At 39.8% G+C, this 17,790-nt stretch overlaps 1 protein-coding gene across 2 annotated transcripts; it reads right to left on the minus strand.

Moving 5' to 3' along the window:
* Positions 1–1,401: 1,401 nt before the first annotated feature.
* On the minus strand, positions 1,402–15,453 carry CCDC174 (coiled-coil domain containing 174). Of its 2 annotated transcripts, none has more exons than XM_082768243.1 (11): positions 15,396–15,453; positions 14,808–14,912; positions 13,827–13,927; positions 12,867–12,925; positions 11,582–11,762; positions 9,587–9,682; positions 8,028–8,164; positions 7,539–7,633; positions 7,146–7,293; positions 5,994–6,143; positions 1,402–5,363 (listed from the first exon to the last, which is right to left on the minus strand). In XM_082768243.1, exons 1-11 carry the CDS (start codon positions 15,435–15,437, stop codon positions 4,288–4,290), a joined length of 2,190 nt encoding a protein of 729 aa, XP_082624369.1. In that variant the 5' UTR covers positions 15,438–15,453; the 3' UTR covers positions 1,402–4,287. The 2 variants fall into 2 exon arrangements, with proteins under 2 accessions (XP_082624369.1, XP_082624370.1); XM_082768244.1 differs by having other exon boundaries at positions 1,404–5,363; positions 5,994–6,140.
* Positions 15,454–17,790: the final 2,337 nt, after the last annotated feature.

The raw sequence follows: 17,790 nt of genomic DNA on the forward strand, positions 1-17,790 counted from the left end.
CAGCAAATACCAGATCACAGCTCTCAGTCCTTCTGGAAACCTCTGACCTCTGTAATGAGATGTGGAGTGTACAACACTACCAGGGTGACTACATTAAAAGGGCTTGAATAAAAACTCTGACTGAGCACCAGCTCTCTCCGAAAGCCAGTGGTAGAAGAGTGCAATTCACAGATACCTTCATACCTAGCGCTGCAGCAGCTGCTTCCATTAACCCAGTGAAGAGCAACAAATGATAAGAAAGGGAATGAAAAGGTTTCCAAATGAGCCCTTAGTGTTCAACATGCTTTATTAAAAGCTTCAGCAAGGATAAAATGCGCTGAATGGCTCACTTAAACTAGAGAAATTATGTGAAATCTTGGAGTGAGAGTTTTAAATTCTTAATACCTGTTCCAGTCAGAAGGCGAGCTGAACGCAAACCATTGTGAAGCAACCAGACATTGGTCTGTGACCGAGATACTTTTAAGAAAGGTATCGGGCAGGAACGCAGTAGACAGCAAAAGATCCAGGATAAGCACTGAATGGTGTTTGTTAGCACCGCTGCATACAGGCTGGAAACCTCTGAGTGATACAAGCAGAAGGACCATTCTCTGAATTCTGGTCACAGCTGCAATCTGAGCTGGAAGGCCAGGGAACTGCACCATTCATTATAGCCATACAAGACTTCTATCAGCAAAAGCCCACGTTACCATAAATATCTATCAGGTTTCAGACACTTTGCACTTAAAGGTCAAGGCACCACAATCACTGTGGGGGTGGTGATGGCTGACCATGATCTGGCACCTCTGCTATCAGTTGAAATCATGACAGGCGTTAGTACTGGGCTGGCAGCTCAGCACCAGGGCGACCTCCTCCATCTCCTAGATCCCTCTCCTTAGATGGGGCCAAACTCCTTTTAAACTTTCCAGAAGAAGTATAAGTTATTTTTCCCTTAGATACTGAGAATAGTATTTACTTCTCCCACTGTGAAAAAGAAATTTTATTTCATTTAATTAGAGAAAGCAAGCAGAGCACTTTCTTAATTACAAAGTAAACTTCCAGCTAGAACTGTTAAACTTCAATAGAACCTTTATGAAAGTTCAAGTTTCTATGGCTCACTTGAGGCCATATCTTTGACAGAGGGGAAAATAAATTTAATCATTTGTATGCTCTTGGTAAATTTTTACATTTGTTCTTGGCTGTTTTTAACATCTTTAATAGCTTTTAAGATGCAAAGTCAGTACCTTGGGTCTTACAGGACAAGGTAGGATGTGAATTTTAGACATTTCAACAAAATTATCTGCTCTAAAGGGGATTCTCTGGAAATCAGATTGAGTCCTGCCAGCCAGGCAGGGCAGGTGAAGGTTGAAATTCAAGCATGCCTGAACACTTTTTGCATTTTGGACAAAGATAACTTGCATATTAAAACAATACTTACACAAAGACGTGGGACAAAGATGCCTTAGAGACGTTGCCCAAGAGCCAGGCCCTGTCCCTGGCTCTGTGGAGTGCACCGAAGGCAACGTGAGCCACTCCTGGTACCTCCTGGGGAAGTCTACATTAAAAATGTAGACATTGAACTGCCTTCCTGGCAAGAGTCCTCCTGTTTAATATTAGGCCATGGAAATAAAGCTGACAAAAGAACACTTTGATCATAAGTTTTTACATAATACTGTTAAAAATGGCATTCGTTCCTTAGTGCAGCTCCAGCTCAATGTTAAACTAATGCAAAGGCAGCATAGCTCTTACATCACACACATACATAACACTACCCCCACTCTGAAGGGCACAGAAAATACAAAGCCCAGAGCGCAGCAGGAAATGAATACCGATGATTAAAGTAGTAGCAGAATAGATATAAATATTGCTTATAGGGAAATCCAAAGGGATACGATTGCCATAATGAATTCCAGTTATGCTCTAATGTTTTAAATGCTTTGCCCACTCTTTGGGGTTAGTTCAGCTCCAAGAAAATCATACTCTGAATCATACTCACTTTCTGATTCATGTGAGGTCTTAAATACAAAACATCTCTAGGGTAAGTCAGCCAGACTGGAGAACTGGGTTTGAACTTTTGCGGTGCTACAAACTTGCTTTGTAACCTTGTTTCTGCATTTTTATTATTTTTTTTTTCCCTGCAAAACAGGGTCAATGTTACAATCCGACTTCAGAACACCATTCTGAGGCTTAATTCATGAATAATTGCAGTGTATTGTGATTCTAGGCAGAGAGAGACATTAAGTACACAACCCAAAACATCCCTAAAATGCTTCACTTCTATTCAAACGGGGTTAATTCTGACATGCGATCCTACAATTATGTACACATCTAACAGGATTGCACAGACTCAATGACTTAAAAAATTACAGCTTCTCCTTCCACCTCTTGCTTCTATTATTGCCTTCAATCAATGTGCAAGAAAACCAAGGCAATTTGCTTCCTGAAACTGTGTTCTGACAGGTTCTTATCTTTATGGAAGAAAACTGCTAAAGCACAGTGCAGCCCTTTTAAACTCAAAATTAAATGTGAGGTGACACAAGGTTTGAAAAATTTCTCCTGGAATTGGGGTCATCAGAGTTTTTTAACATTATGAAATAAATAGCAGTGAACGGGTTTATACTGGCAGTTTCCTGTGGCAAATTTGTAAGATCAGAGTGCCACCTCGTGGATATTGACTAACCTGGGGTTGCACCAAACAGCAAGGAAAAAAACCTGTGCTTTGATGCTGTCACATTTGGTAAAAACAGACAAATCTGTAACCTCTTCCTTTAAGTTATTAGTATAAAAATCATTATTTATGTTCAGATTCTTTATTCATCCTGAAGAGATTCAAGGAAAAGAAGACATAAACCCTAATGCTATGCTCACCAGCTGAGTTCAGGTCAGCAGCAGCAAAAAAGAGGTACTGTGGATGTTGCCATTAATACTGTCATACCATCCTTAAATTCTAGGTCTGTATAGAGAAACAGAAACCTGAAGTTATCATAAAGCTCCAGTCTCTTAACCGTTTGGTGGCAATAAAAATACTGTAGTATTTTGTGCCTTTAAAATGGTACCACTGGTGCTTTTGCAGGGTGTTATTTCTGCTGTAAGCGATATAGGAAGAGGAGAGATGGAAGTGTGTTTAATAGCTGAGGTTAAAACATAGTTTGTGGACAGTGAATGTGTTCTGCATGCTGACAAGTTTGCTCAGTGACCTTGAGCACTGCTTTTTGCTGTGGTAGTGACATTGCTGTCCACCAGGCTTTGCAGAACAGCCTGAGATCCCACTGACACACCTGAGAGTAGCATATTCTCTGTGTCTTTGCCCAATTCGCTCTTTGGTTCAAATGCCCATTACTTTCAGAACATCACTGCCATATAAATTTACACAATCTACAGAATTGCCCATTCTAGCACACTTTCCTAGCTTTTATGAGCTTTTAAAATACAACTAGGAGGTACCTAAACTGCTTTCAGAAATCATAATTTTCTAAATGGTAAGTATGTATTACTGTCATTTCCTGAGATTCTGAAATAAAAAAAAAAAAAAAAAAAAACCTTGTTTGGTAGAGGTCAGCCTGCTTTTATATATAAATCACCACAATTAACAGCTTTTAGGGAAAAAAAAAAGTATTAAATAAAATAAAGCCGCATATATGATGCAAGAAGAATGTACTCGAACAATTCTAAGAGCATTTTCTAAACCAGTAAGACAGCAATTTCAGGTGTCAAGGCTTCTACTTCACTGAAGCGTTTATTCTTAGTCTTACCATCATTATTTATTGGTTTCTGCAGTGCCTCTCTCCAACTCTGATCTGCTTCACAGAATTACAAGTTATATACAGACCTCAGGAATGCAGAAGGCATTATGACCACGTGGAGTACTTGCCACAACTGTCACTAGATAACATTCTGCACTTCTCATCTCTGAAGTCAGGAGATTAAGTAGGTAACACATTTCTTAAAACGTTTTTGCATTTAGCAGCAGCAGGCCTGCCATTTCCATAGCGTTTCTACAGATATTAGTGAACTTGTACTACCTCCAACCCCAAAGCTATACCCCAAAGTTCAGGCATTAGTGGCAAAGAATAAGAATGTATACCGAACTAGATTCTAGCAGTGCTAGAGAATTTTAATAGAGGAAAAAAAGAAAGAGAATCAACAGGGAAAAAGTACAGCTGTGACGTAACATAGCTTAGGTCTCCATGAGATTTATTTCAATCTACTGACAGATACCTATTTTTCCCAGATGTAGGAAAATATTCTTGCTGACAGATAATTTGATTTAAATTCTTTAAATTATGATTCTTGTTTATTATTTTGCTCAGTTCAAGTCACTTGTCTGTAGTAAGACAGCATATCATCTAAACTTTGGTAAAGTGGTGCTTGATTTTGAGCATCACTGCTGTATGACTGCCCAGGTGGCGGCACGTCTTGAGTGCTGCAGTCAAAGGCCTGCCCTGGTGGTGGCACATCTTGAGCACTGCAGTCGCAGCTCTGCCCTGGTGGCTGCAAATTTTGGGTGCTGCAGTCACAGGTGTGCCCTGGTGGCTGCAAATTCTGGGTGCTGCAGTCGCAAGTGTGCCCTGGTGGCTGCAAATTCTGGGTGCTGCAGTCGCAAGTGTGCCCTGGTGGCTGCAAATTTTGGGTGCTGCAGTCACAGCTGTGCCCTGGTGGCTGCAAATTTTGGGTGCTGCAGTCACAGCTGTGCCCTGGTGGCTGCAAATTTTGGGTGCTGCAGTCACAGCTGTGCCCTGGTGGCTGCAAATTCTGGGTGCTGCACTCACAAGTGTGCCCTGGTGGCAGCACATCCTGTGTGCCATAGCCATAGGCCTGCATTGAAAACGGCACATCTGGAGCGCCGTAACCATAACCATGCATTGGTGGCATCATGTGCTGAGCGCCGTAGCCATAAGTCTGCATTGGAAATGGCATATCGTGAATGCCGTAGCCGTAAGGCTGCCCTGGTGGCAGCACACGTTGAGCACCATAGCCGTAAGCGTGCATTGGTGGCGGCATGTTTTGAGCACCGCAGGTATAAGCATGCGCTGATGGCAGCCCCTCCTGGTCATCGCTGCTGTCAGTCTCTGATGTTGACCCGTCTTCACTGTCGCTGCCAGAGGCCTCCGCTGATGCTGCTTTATCTTGAACATCATTGCTGTAAGCTTGCACTGATGGTGGCACAACTGCAGTGCTGCTGGTGTTGGCCTGCACTGATGGCTTCTGCTGGTTTTGTGAAGCTTCTGGTTCCGATTTTTCAAAGGTGGTTTCAGGACTGTTCAAGTTCTGGCTTCTGTAATCATCTTTCTTTTGTCCCACAAAATAATCAGAAGGTGGTGCGAATTCTGGATCTCGTTCATCTCTGAGTTCTTCCTGCTTCTTTGACCATTGCCCAAACATCAGTTCTGTTAGAAACAGGGAAAGTAGTAGTTGAAATAGTTTCCAGTGTCTGAAGATCAGTCAAAGAAGATGCAGCTACTTAAAGCCATCTGAAGTTACTTCTCACCTAGTACTATATTGCTGGCTAAGCTCATAGTCTACTTTTTTCTACAGAGCAGAAACTAAACTAATGAGCATTAAAGATAAGCACTACCCTCTGTATAACTCATCCTAGTCACTTTCAGATCCTTTAACAGCCACAGGTTTTGAAAGACTGCTGATTAGTTAGGGCTGAATCAAAATACAAACCAATCACAGCACTAAAGTCTTAATTACCAGAAAATGGAGATTATTGCAATACCTCTAGTGTGCGTGGGGGAAAACCAGTAACTTCTTTATTTCAACAGAAGTGGTAGATATTCTAATTATTCTAACAGCTGCTGACTTCTGATTAAGAATAGCTCTGAAGCATTGCAACAGAAAGATGATTCAAGATCCCACAAACCTACTCTCTAAAAACAGTAAAAATCTGTTCTTCTGTTCAGTTTTAATTTCTGTTGCTTCCCAGATTTACCATACTTTGTCTCAAAGCAGAAATGAAATCAGCAATATGCACACCACTTCCAAACAGTGCTTCTGAATCTCTATTTCCTTACCTTTGCCTTTATCCCACTCACGGACATAAGGCACGCCAGGCTTTGTATCTCTTCTCTCCTGGATGACAACCTCAACCTTTCTACTTGCTGAGGTAACTCTCGGAGCCTCCTGCTCAGCTTGTTCTGGACCAGTAGCATCTTTCATCTCTACTTTGCAGAAAGAGCAAGTTTTTGTTAGTAACAGTCTAAAATCTCCTATATGAATTTCATAGGAAGAGTAAGTAAAGTAGCAGTAGTTATTTGCAATAATAAAGCTTATAGTAGTTACCTAGTTTCATTCAACAATGAAATGCATCTGAATAGGGATTTTTTTTTTAATTAATTCATATTAATTCAGAAAAGATAAGGGATAATCCAGATAATCAGGAAACCCATCTACCAAGAGACACTTCATTGGTTTTCTAGTTGTATCAAAGAAACTGCTGAAAAATCTGTTGCCTAAGAACCCAAAAATGAATGTGCTGAGTATTATACTGAAACTAGAAAATTGTTAAAAATAAGAACATTAGCACGCATCTCCACTTTGGTAATCCTGGAGAAAACAATTTACATTCTTCTTCTGAACAATAGTAAGTTAGTGGCACACTGCTCTTCGTCATTTCCAGAACACTTCACAGTTAATCGCTTGCTTAGAATTCTGACAAGTTAAATATCAGCTACAATTTACAGTGGGAGATAGACAATATAAGTATCTAGTAGTGTCAGACAGGAGACAGCACAAAGAACTTGAATTCATCATCCCAAGTCCTAAAAGCCAGTTGTATGTCCAATTTACAGACTGCACCAAAACTGTAAGAGCGTATATTATACGATATCAAAACCAACTTGCTAATATTTTTATCTTGCTCATCTTAAAAACCAGCCAGTACAATTTCAGCAGCTCAACTCGCACAATTCCTGCTGTCAGACATGAATCCAAGAAGGACTACATCTACGCATGACATTTCTTCCAGCATTATTAAGCTCTCTCTGGCACGATTTTATATCTACACTTAGTTATATGAACTCCTGCTATTTTAATTTATACTATTTGTATAAATAAAATACGTAATAGCAATATATTAAATGCCCAAGCCTACATCAATTAGAGGATGCCTGCCCACTCACTGATACAAGATGAAATAGCAACTAAAAAAAGGCAACTAATCATACCTCCGTTCTCCAGTTTTGCTGCCTCTTCCTCTAACCCATCTTCCCTTAATTTCTTAACCTTCCGTGCTCGAAGTTTAGACAGCCTGGCTTCTAGAGCTGCCTTTCTTTTTTCTTTTATCTGCTCACGTTTAGTTCTTTGATCAAGTGTCTAAACAGTAAAGAAAAAACATGAATTAATCTTCCCGTGTTAGTATAATCAACTACATGTCCTCCTTCGCTAAACAACAAAAGCAATCATCAGGTACCATGATTCAAAAGGGAAAAAGAGGGCAATTTTTTTTTTTGGAGTTAGATGCAGGCATCACTGAGTGTAAGGCTTACACAACAAACCAAAGATAGTGACTGCTGAAATTATGATGCTTTTACACTGCAATTTGCTTTTTAAACCCATACCTGCTCTCTCAGCATGTCCAGTGTTGCCCGTTGTTTATGTCTAAGCTCTTGGTCACGGGAAAAGGCAAAGTAACCAACACCAAGCTGCCTGGCCTCTGAAAAGAAAAAGTTCATGAAGTTCAAGTTACACTCAGTTTACAATCAACAGTAACTACAAGCACCACATGCCCTGCTTTCAGGCATTGAATTGCAACATACACCACACTGTTTTTATGGCTATAACAGGCTTGTTTAGATGATACATGAAGTGAAGTATCCTAAAGGAGAAAACTGGGTGATGAGATGTATTTTTCAAATTTGATTTGAGAAAAGTGCAATTTGATGAAAGATAAATGTAGATGAATGTCCTGATAGTTTGAATAGTTATTGCAAATGTGATTTAACACATACCTAAAGTTGGCAATACAGGCAACAAAAACCAACTTTCCTTTGCTTCCTCTAAAACCAGTATCTACATGAAGATAAATGATATAAAATATGGAAGTATACCATTTTCTCTGATGTCCTCATAATGTATGGGTCCCATGGGTTTTCTGAGGGCTTCTTCTTCTTCTTTTTCCCACTGCTGCCTCTGAAGTTCTCTCTTCATATCTTCAGATAACAAAGTATTCCCATCAGGGTCTAGTCTAATGAAAAAAAAAAGTTAGGGATTATTATAGGGCAGAAGTTATTGGCTCTATAGCATCAAACGATGAAATCATGATTGTGTCTAATCCTCTATTGCAGTTTTTACAAAACAGATCACTGTAGGCATCACCTAGAGATGCAAGACTGATGAATATGTTACAAGGTAAAGACAAACATAAAACCACTTCTAAAAGAAGGTACTAGTAGAACATTTTAGTAAGATACTTAAACAAATTGTATCCTTTCCTGGAGGTGTTATGAAATCTTTACCAAAGCGCAGAACGAGAAATGACACGTTCACTTTTTTTTTTTGCATCTGTTGGGATGCTAGCAACCACATATAGCAATATTTCAGATTTAACATAAGAAAATGAGTGGTATTTGAAGGAGCAATAAGCTAGCCATTTACCCCAGAAGTCCATGGCCTTTGGTACCCAATGTAGGAAACATTTTTTTTTTCCTCAAGGGAAGCAGCAGGATTTTTTTTATTTTTTAACTAAAGCAGGTTTTGCTGACAGACTGTCATTAATATAAATCCAGAGAGACTGCAATTTCAAAGCACCCATATTCTCCATCTTACTTTTAAAATAGAGAGAAAACACTAATAAGTTGCCAGCATAAAAGAATTTTCACTTCAGCAACAGTAAAGGCTCCATTAAGGTACCTTTAGATTATTTTCTGAAAACAATTTTCAGTGCTGCCATAATAATTTTAACAGAAAAGCTGTTAAACACCTAAGTAACAGAAGAGAAAAAACAAACAAATGGGGATATAACAAATTCACTTCGAATATCATGATGCTGTTGGTTTTGCTGAAAGATTATGAACAGTTTCCAGATTAAGGAGAACCAAGAGTCACTTCTCTGGCATTTTCTGGAAGGTATAAAATACACTTTGTATAAAAAGATCAGTTTTAAAAGATGCATCAGATATCCAAGAGATTGCTAAATCAGTTTATTAAAACTCCTCTTTACAAGCTGTAGTCTGTAAGTGAGGTCTTAGATTTAGTCAGCATTTCCATCAAATATTGTGCCTTGGTAGTTTATTAAAAATTTCATTTATGCTTTTATTTCATATCCGTAGCCTCTGTTCTCTTGGAATTTAAAAACAGTACACCTGCCACATATTCCAACTGCCAGCTGCCATGGTGAAATAAACAGAAGCCTTGGAATACTGTATAAATTTATAATAGAAAATTTGATAAAACCTATGTCATGCACAATTTCACTGTAACTACTCTGGCTATTTTTTAAGGCACAATGTAGTAATCAGTAGAAGCTGGCCTAAAGTAAACACAGAGAAAGAAGTAGCTTCAGTGATTCTGGATTGAGATAACAAAACATAAACCTCTCTTCCTTCTCATTAAAAATAACGACGTTAAATACTGCAAGGAACATGTAATTCCATGAAAGAAACCAAACCTTTTCCCCTGAAGCTCTTGATCCATTTTAAGAAGACTTGGCAAATCCTTCTTCATACAGCGTCTCGATCGGCCTAAGAAATCGACATAATCAACCCTGTAATGAAAGAAAAGGAATTTTCACATGGAACTTTTATTTTCAGACTTACAGAACTTTTAACCAGAAGACAGAAGCAGTGACACTTTCCAAAAAGTATTCATCATCTCTCAGTCTCTCCATGTATGACAGTTCCTTCCAGCTTTCAATTAGCAGACTCCCAAGGCTACATTCTGAACAGGGCATACAACAGTTTTATCACAGGTATTTACTCAACCCCACTTTGGGCCAGCTGTTTGCCTTGATATTAAGGTGGTGTAAAGAAACGTTCAAAAGTTACTATATCAATTTTCACACCAAAATAAAAACGATTCCAGTACTTGCTTCCTAGGGTGAAAATAATGATGCAGCATTGACTTCTTGCAGATACGAAATTGCTACAATATACTTCAATTATCAGTCCAAAGCTCATTTAGAATAGGCTGATAGCGTTCATTCAGCTTGCACAACAAAAGCTGACTAAAATTCAAAGTGTTCCTTTGAAGCACATATTGGGTTTCTTATACGATTTTTTATAGTCCTGAACACTTAATTTACAGTTGTCAAAAAAGCTGATAGAGAGCTGTACTTATTGTCCAATAATTCTAGAAAGTTCTCTGGCATCAAACAGCCTCTATTATCCCAATTTAAAGACTTAACATTACAGCTGAAAATGTATGATTGGCAATCTAATTCCCAAACAAACTTTTAAAGATCTGTGCTTTTAGTTATTTAGCTCTTTTACATAATTTCTATGGATATCCAGAGCTTAGTATATACTCAGTGCCCCTTTTTATTATAATGTAACATCTGAAAAAAACAACAACAAAAATTACTTGCATTCTCTATAGTAAAGATATAGCTGCAGGCTCATTTGCATTAATTATGCCAGCACCCAAATATCTTCATTAGGAAATGGCCTCATTGAGATGAATGATGTATTAATAATGTATGTCGTTTAACTGAGACGTAGGCAATGACAGAAAAGCACAATATGAACAGTAAAATTTATTGGTTTAAGTTTCCGAAACTTAGTGTGATGAGAGCACAAAGTAGTTTGAGCCCGTCATTGGATCACTGCTAGTTTCATCTTGAATTTCAGTATGATACCAGTAATAGGTATATCTGCCTTTCCAGCCTAGCAATTTTCTGGTCCCTTGCCTGGATTCATTTTCCCAATTTATTCTGAAAAATTACATTGCTAATCTTATCGTGGCCTAATAAACTGGAAAACTGGCGTGCTCTTTTTCATTTTGCTAATTGCTGTTTTAAACTGATTACTAGAATTAAAATCTCCGTTCCATAAGCATTTTTCACAATCTGGCTAAAAAATGTTTAGTCAGACTGGTTTCATAATTAATCCTAATATCTTTGTTGAAAAACTAGTTATTGAAATGTCACAGAAAATTGCTGCAGGCTATTTGCAATTTTGTAGTAAAACAGTGGAAGAAATGCTGTAAAATCATGTGTTTTTCCCCCCAGTCAAAGTTTCCCTCTTATGAGGAGGTTACACAACAAAAATGAGTGCTCATTTTGTAAATCCCACACAACTAGAGAAGACAGATGTAACAAAAAAACATTTTGCTGAAGTAGACTTCCACACAAGACACCAAAAAATCCTATCAATACTGCAATCAGAACTCCCATAAACTATGCAAGAAAATGAGAGGATATTGCAATGTGTCTCATTTATAGTACATTTCCCTGGCTGAAACTTCACAAAATCTTGTAGGAGGATTCTATTGCAGTGTTACCTATATGGAAAATAACACTAAGGATTGTCTTTTAACGAGACATGAAATAAAAGAACATTACCACCTCTTCTCAATGTGTAACATTAAAAAAAAAAAAAGTGCCACTCCAGATATTCTGGAGAACAGAGTTATTTTCCAATGCATCACCCCACTCAGTAGTACCAACCATTCTTCGTCTGGGTCCTCTGGTGGTGGTATTTCCATTTCTGGTTCAGTTTCCTCCTCATCTGCCTCTTTTTCTAAAGTCTTTTTAGCAGCTTCGTTCTGGTACAGTTCCTGTACTTCTCGCTGTTTGTCTATGATCTTCTGAGTGAAATCCACTAGGTACAAATCTTCAGTTTCTTCATCTAAGACAGAAAATCGATTCTTAGAGAACAGCCATGAAAAGAACAGAACTGAACACAAAATCAATACGTAATAGTTGCAATCAACTTCTCAGCTGACAGCAATGCCCCTGACCGTACTTCTGGGGAATACTTAAATCTCATTTGGGGCCAAACAAACTTGGAGCTATAAACTGGCTCCTCTATTTCTGAATATAGCTTTCAGGCTTTTTCTAAAGCAATTAATTGTTCCTGTAGATTACAAAGAAGGTTGCAGTCTTTGCACTAAAATATCCTCTGCTCATTAGTTATTTCAGAAGTCCAGGGTTTGTAACACAACAGTTCAAATACTTATTTGACGCTCAGAATTTAGCGTGCTGGCAGCAAGCGGTCACTAGTGTACTTTTAAAAAGTGGAGAAAAGTGGTGAGATCACATTTGGGAAAGATGGATACTAGTAAAGAAAACATGAGAGATTAATTGCAATGAGATTTTGATTCTATTTTCATAATTACTTCTTGCAAGGGATTGCATGTGTGAAAAAGAAAGGGACAGATTATAATTCTCTAACCCTATTAGCTGCATGACTAACGTTCATACAAGAACCAGCCAGACTCCCCTACTGCTCCTCTGCTCTTCATAAAGTCCAAGAATTAGAATGAAAGATAGAAAATCAGCAACGAAATGCAAAGACTGCATAATGGAGAATAAATTAATTTTGTTTTTCTAAGATTCTGTATTGAAAAAACAGAGTATGTCCACCCCTTTAATGACTGACAGACTGAAACGAGCTCAAGGTGATTTACTAGGACAGACTGCCCTCCAAAAAGCAATTTTATATTCTCTGCTACCTGTATTTTTTCCCTCTTTCATAGCAGAATAACCCTTGTTAATCACTCTGTATAACAGATCCAAAAAGTTTCCCATGTAAGCAGTGAATTCAGCGTAGCTGCTGTAAATCACTAGATAGCCAGAAAGGCCAACCAATACTTTTGAAACAAATTTATATCTGTATCTCTCTATTACATATATTGTTTAGTTTTTATAAAATAAGTTCAGCAATTTAAATTTCAAAATGAATATTTATATTATGTCACATAAATAATTATTTCAGATTAGCTTTGTTCACCTGGGAAGTCGCCTTTTGCCATCTTCTCATACAGCTTGGCCTTCTCTTCTAGTTTCTTCCTGAAGAAGAAAAAAAAAATACCCTAAATGCTTGTATTCCCATCAATTCCAAACACAGCTCAAAATGACCAATTCATCCTTAGGTAAATGGGACAGAGAAGTGCCAAGAGCGCTAGAAGTATTTAGTAGAAGCTGAGCTATGCCTGTTTTTTATTTTGAACCTTAACAGAAGTTTCTGAAAATACACAGATACCCAGTTCCAGAATCTATCCTGAAAATAATCTCAATAAAATTATGGAGGTAACCTTTAGTGTAATTTATCAAGTAGACAGGAATATCAAGCCACTAGTATTCTACCTCTATGAAGCTACAACAGTCTGTCAGATAAATACTGGAAATAAGACGCTGAAAAACTGTTTTGGAAGGAAGGAAAAGGGAAGGAATAACATGGAGATACACTTTTTAGAAGCTGAGGAGAAAACCTTAACTGATTTCTGGAACGACAGAAGACAATTTTGAAGAGCTAGGAAATGCTTAGAGAAAAATAGCAAATGGGTTACAAATTACATTTTCATTGTGTATTTTATTGCATAATTAACCCATATAGATTATCAGTCAAATCTTGCAAAAAAAAAAAAAAAAAAAAAGGAAGCCATTTCCTGTCAAGTCCAAGATACACTTTGTAACATGAATTCTGGTGCATCACTGCCCTGGATTTTACATCTAAAAAGGGCACTCAAAAGCAGTAACCTGACATAGACAGTTACGATAAAGTAAGGGCAGGTATCTCTAGAGCACCAGACTGCTGCCGTGCAGGTTGTACATTCCTGGTAAAGAGCATAGAATTGATACTGGTCTTCCCTGTTGGTCTAATATCCATGTAACTTCTTCTTTGTGCTTTTCTAAACATTGAAAAACAAATTCTACAAAGCATTCCTTTCTTACAGAGCTTTAGAGTTACCTTGATTTATCTAACGTTTGATCCTCTTCTGCCTTCTGCTCAACATCTTTCTCAGCTCGATTTGCAACTCCTGTGTTTTGTTTGCTCCAGATACTTGGTTTCTGGGGAGTGCAATTTTGCAACAACAAATAAAACACCAAAGAAAGATTGAAAAAGATTTCAATTCCATAAACCAAACTGTGCAAATCAGTCATGAAGGCCTGGTAAATAACCTCTTAATCATGTTTAAGTTGAGATTACACCTGCTGTGCTGTACAATACAGCAAGTCTGTCCTAAATTACACAGAAGGACAGGCTGAGAAGCAAACAAAGTCACTCAGAAATCAGACAAAACCAACTCTATCAAGGGTGTTACAGAAAAATAATTAATATGAGCAATCTTTCTGATTACTTAACTAGTAAGAGAGCTATGTACTGTTTCTGTTTTACATCTAACATAAAGATAACAGAATAATCAGATTGCTTGTTTACAGAGTAACACTGAATGCTTCACGTCCTTCAAGTATGGCAACTTTACTACTAGAAAACCATGGAATGAATAGAAAATGTGCAGTAAAGAGTAAAATGAGAGAACTGCGCGTTCATTGTTATACACTGTTATACAGAAGAGCACAGAGAATTTATCGACAAAGTTCAGTGATTCTGGAAGAGTCTCTCATCTTCCATCCTTCGTGGAAGCACACAAATTACTGGAGTAAAAAAAAACAAACAAACAAACATCTTTTGCTGTAACTACAAAAGCTCCCTAGGGATTGAAGATTAAGAAATGATTTAGATATACATAAGCATGAGTCTTCTGCTCTGCACAAGAATATAATCTGTAAATTAGCCGATAGAAATTTAAACATTCTTGTGATGAAGATTTAACATTTGAATAGTAACACAGCTCTGAATACTTGTGTATTTAGACTTCAATACATGTGAACTGCTTTAGTTTAAGGAGAAAGAATAACAAAAAGAGCAATGGAAAAAACTTTCTACCTTATTAAGGGGTTTGGGCTTTGCAAAGATGCCAGCATCTTTCAACAGCTTTTCCTTCTTGAATTCCTCTTGCTTTCGGAAGAGTTCTGCTTTGAGATCCACCAGCTACATCAGCAGCAAAAAAAACAAGTCAGCAAACAACGCAGACACACCTTACACACACCCAGCAGTTACCATACGAAGCAGTAAGCGCATTTCCAGTGAAAAAAAACATCCTCCTACAGTTACACGAGCACCCAACTGATTGTTTTAAACAGAACTTGGGCTCAGAGGCCGCACCAGGCGGGGCACCCCAGGTCCCCAGCGCCCAGCACCTCACCTCCCCCCGGCTCCTGACCGAGCCTTCCCCAGCTCAGGGCAGGCCGGGGACGGAGCCCACGTCCCCCCCGCCCCCGTTATCGCCCCCCCGGGCTGTGAGGGGCCGTAAGGCGCCTCCAGGCCTTGCGAGGCCCGCGGTGCAGAGGGCCCGGGGCCGGCACCACACAGCGAGCACCCAGCCGCTCGCACACAGCTTTAACACCCAGAGACGGGCTCCTCAGAGGCCGGAGGTTCCCCTGGGCCGTCTCCCGGCCGCCCCCGCCCGCTCACCGAGGAGGCGGCCACGTCCAGGGGCTTCTTCCTCCGGTCCATGGCGGCGCAGCCCCGCCGCGCCTCACGGCACTGCCGCCAAGCGCGGCGCCCTTACGACAGCGCGGCCAGGGCGGGCGGCGCCTCCCCGCCGCCATGTTGGGGAGGTCGGGGCCGCGCAGAGGCTTGAGGGGTTGAGAAGGGAAGAATTCGGTCGCAGCTTGGTTTTAACAGCAAAACCGCCTCTGTTCTGCCTCGGGTGGTGCTAAGATGAAACACGAGGCTCTGCTTGGAGCTGCAGACTGACATGCCCTTCAACATGTGGCTGCTTCAGCCCTGTGCCCGCTGCCTTGTTGAAGCGTTAGGGATGAGGTGCTGGGGCTGTCCTTGGCCCTCTGCTAGTGTGGGTTCCCCACTAAAACCAGTGTCACCCACTAAACCATGCCCCAAGCACCATGTCCAGCCTTTCCTCAAACACCACCAGGGACAGGGATGCCACCATGTCCTTGGGGAACCCATCCCAATGCCCTACTGCTCTTTCTGAGAAGAAATGTCTCCTCATTTCCAACCTAAACCTCCCCTGGTGCAACGTGAGGCCATTCCCTCTACTCCTATTGAATGTTTTCTCCTCTCCATGAGGGCAAAAGGGCTGGCTGATATGTTTTAATTCAGAGTGATTCAGAAGATCATGATTATCCAAAGTTACAAGAGGAAGCTGCCTTTCACTTGTCTTTAGTAAAGTAGAAAAATATAAGGTGCTCCGATGTTGTTACTTCATGGTGTGACAGCTGATGGAAGTGTCAGATGCGGTTCTTTTGATTTTTTGGGATGTGTTGCTTTTGTCTTCAGGAAGCTGGAGCAGGCCCATGTTTGTATAGTTTATACACACAGAATTGTAAATTACTGACGTAGATGCTCAGTAGCTAAGTAAGTTACACCCGTATGGGGAGCAGTAAGGGTGCAGTTGGAAAAAAAGCAATTTGTGGCCTTGGAGAAGCTGACCTTCTTCTGGCTTTTCCAAAGAGGAAACAATGGGAGACAGAAGATACGAAAAAGTGTAGGTCATGATAGAGCCATAAGGTTTGCTGTTTTAATTTGCAGTGGAAGAAGAGACATGAGCATTACTGAAAAGTAGGACAAAGGAACGAAAACATCTGTGCTGTTCTAATTAAATCTCACTTCAACAAATCATATGTTAAGTGGCCTGTTCAAACATCACCTAGTGACAAAACAAAAAACAGCCCAAGCCCAACACAGGGCTGCTTCTGCCCTAACAATTCCCAACTTTTATCTGGGAGTGGAGGTGGTGGTGTATGTGTGAGGGCACATTCCCCCCCTGAAGTACACTGATTCTTCTCCACATTGCTCATACTCTGTTGTAGTGGTAGGACTCACTTGCTCACCCCTCTAGGTTGCTGATGTTGTAGGTGTAGAGCACTTCAAGGAGCAATTCAAGAGTATTTTTATCTTGATTCTCATAACATGAAGTGTTTCTGAAGAGCTGATAGTCAGACTTGGTCCTGTACCGCTCCTTGTAACTGCAGGTGTAAAAACATGTCAAGAAATCTTGATCTCTTGTAAACTTGGCTTGTTGAGTGTAATGACTACTTCCTAAGCTTAGTAGTGGAGGCTGTAGGATGGGAACCCTGAATGACCAGTTTTAGGAACGTAATACTACGCAGCTGTGTGGGTACTTCAGCACTTCTTTATATTTTCTGACTGAAAGGGAAAATGATTCAAATGCTGCATCTATCCAAGCTGCTACACTGGAAGTGAGAATCTCTAGCTCTCATTCTTTCTCAATTAACAATCACAATTAGCAATCTCAATCCACAAGACCTGAGGGCAGGAAGAAAGGCACAGCCTCTCTGCGTGCTGCCCTACTGCCCCAGGCACACAGCTCAGCTCAATGTGTGTCCCGATGGGTTGCTTTCAGAGCTCTTTGTCAACCTCAGTCCAGCAGTCTGTATTTGCTAAGAACTGACAAGTTTTCACACATACTACTCTAACCTGTGGAAGGCTGTTGTGGGGATATTTTCTTTAATCCAGCCCATAAGCATTAATAAAATGCAAATGAGAGAGGAGGAGCTGGAATAAGAACACTTCCAAGTTGTGAAGCAATATCAGCTTAACTTAAAGAAATGAGGTGAGGAAGGCGGGGACGGGGAATGTATTTTTGGATGTATAATACAGATTCAGAGTAGCTGTGTGGTGCTTTTTTCTTGTTGGGAGTCTGTGAAAGCTATAAAAAAAATGCCATGTCTGATCTAAGACTGCTGATAGCCTTGAATTCCCGGGGAATAATTGATTCAGCGCTTCTCATTAGTATGCTGCTCATTTTAGCATGAGGCCTAATTGTGCTTACTTCCACAAAGCTGCATCAACAGAAAAGCTTGTTTATTACTTTTGAGAAAGA

The sequence above is a fragment of the Aythya marila genome (assembly GCF_965140915.1).
Source record: "Aythya marila genome assembly, chromosome: 10".
Classification (NCBI taxonomy): domain Eukaryota; kingdom Metazoa; phylum Chordata; class Aves; order Anseriformes; family Anatidae; genus Aythya; species Aythya marila.

Excerpts from the sequence above, each read along its gene's own strand:
- CCDC174 (XM_082768243.1), bottom strand. The coding sequence starts at position 15,437 with ATGGACCGGAGGAAGAAGCCCCTGGACGTGGCCGCCTCCTCG. Across the intron at positions 8,165-9,586 it reads CAAGAGCTTCAGGGGAAAAG|ACTAGACCCTGATGGGAATA; the intron begins GTTTGGTTTCTT and ends TTTTTTCATTAG. Across the intron at positions 5,364-5,993 it reads TGAGTGGGATAAAGGCAAAG|AACTGATGTTTGGGCAATGG; the intron begins GTAAGGAAATAG and ends TGTTTCTAACAG.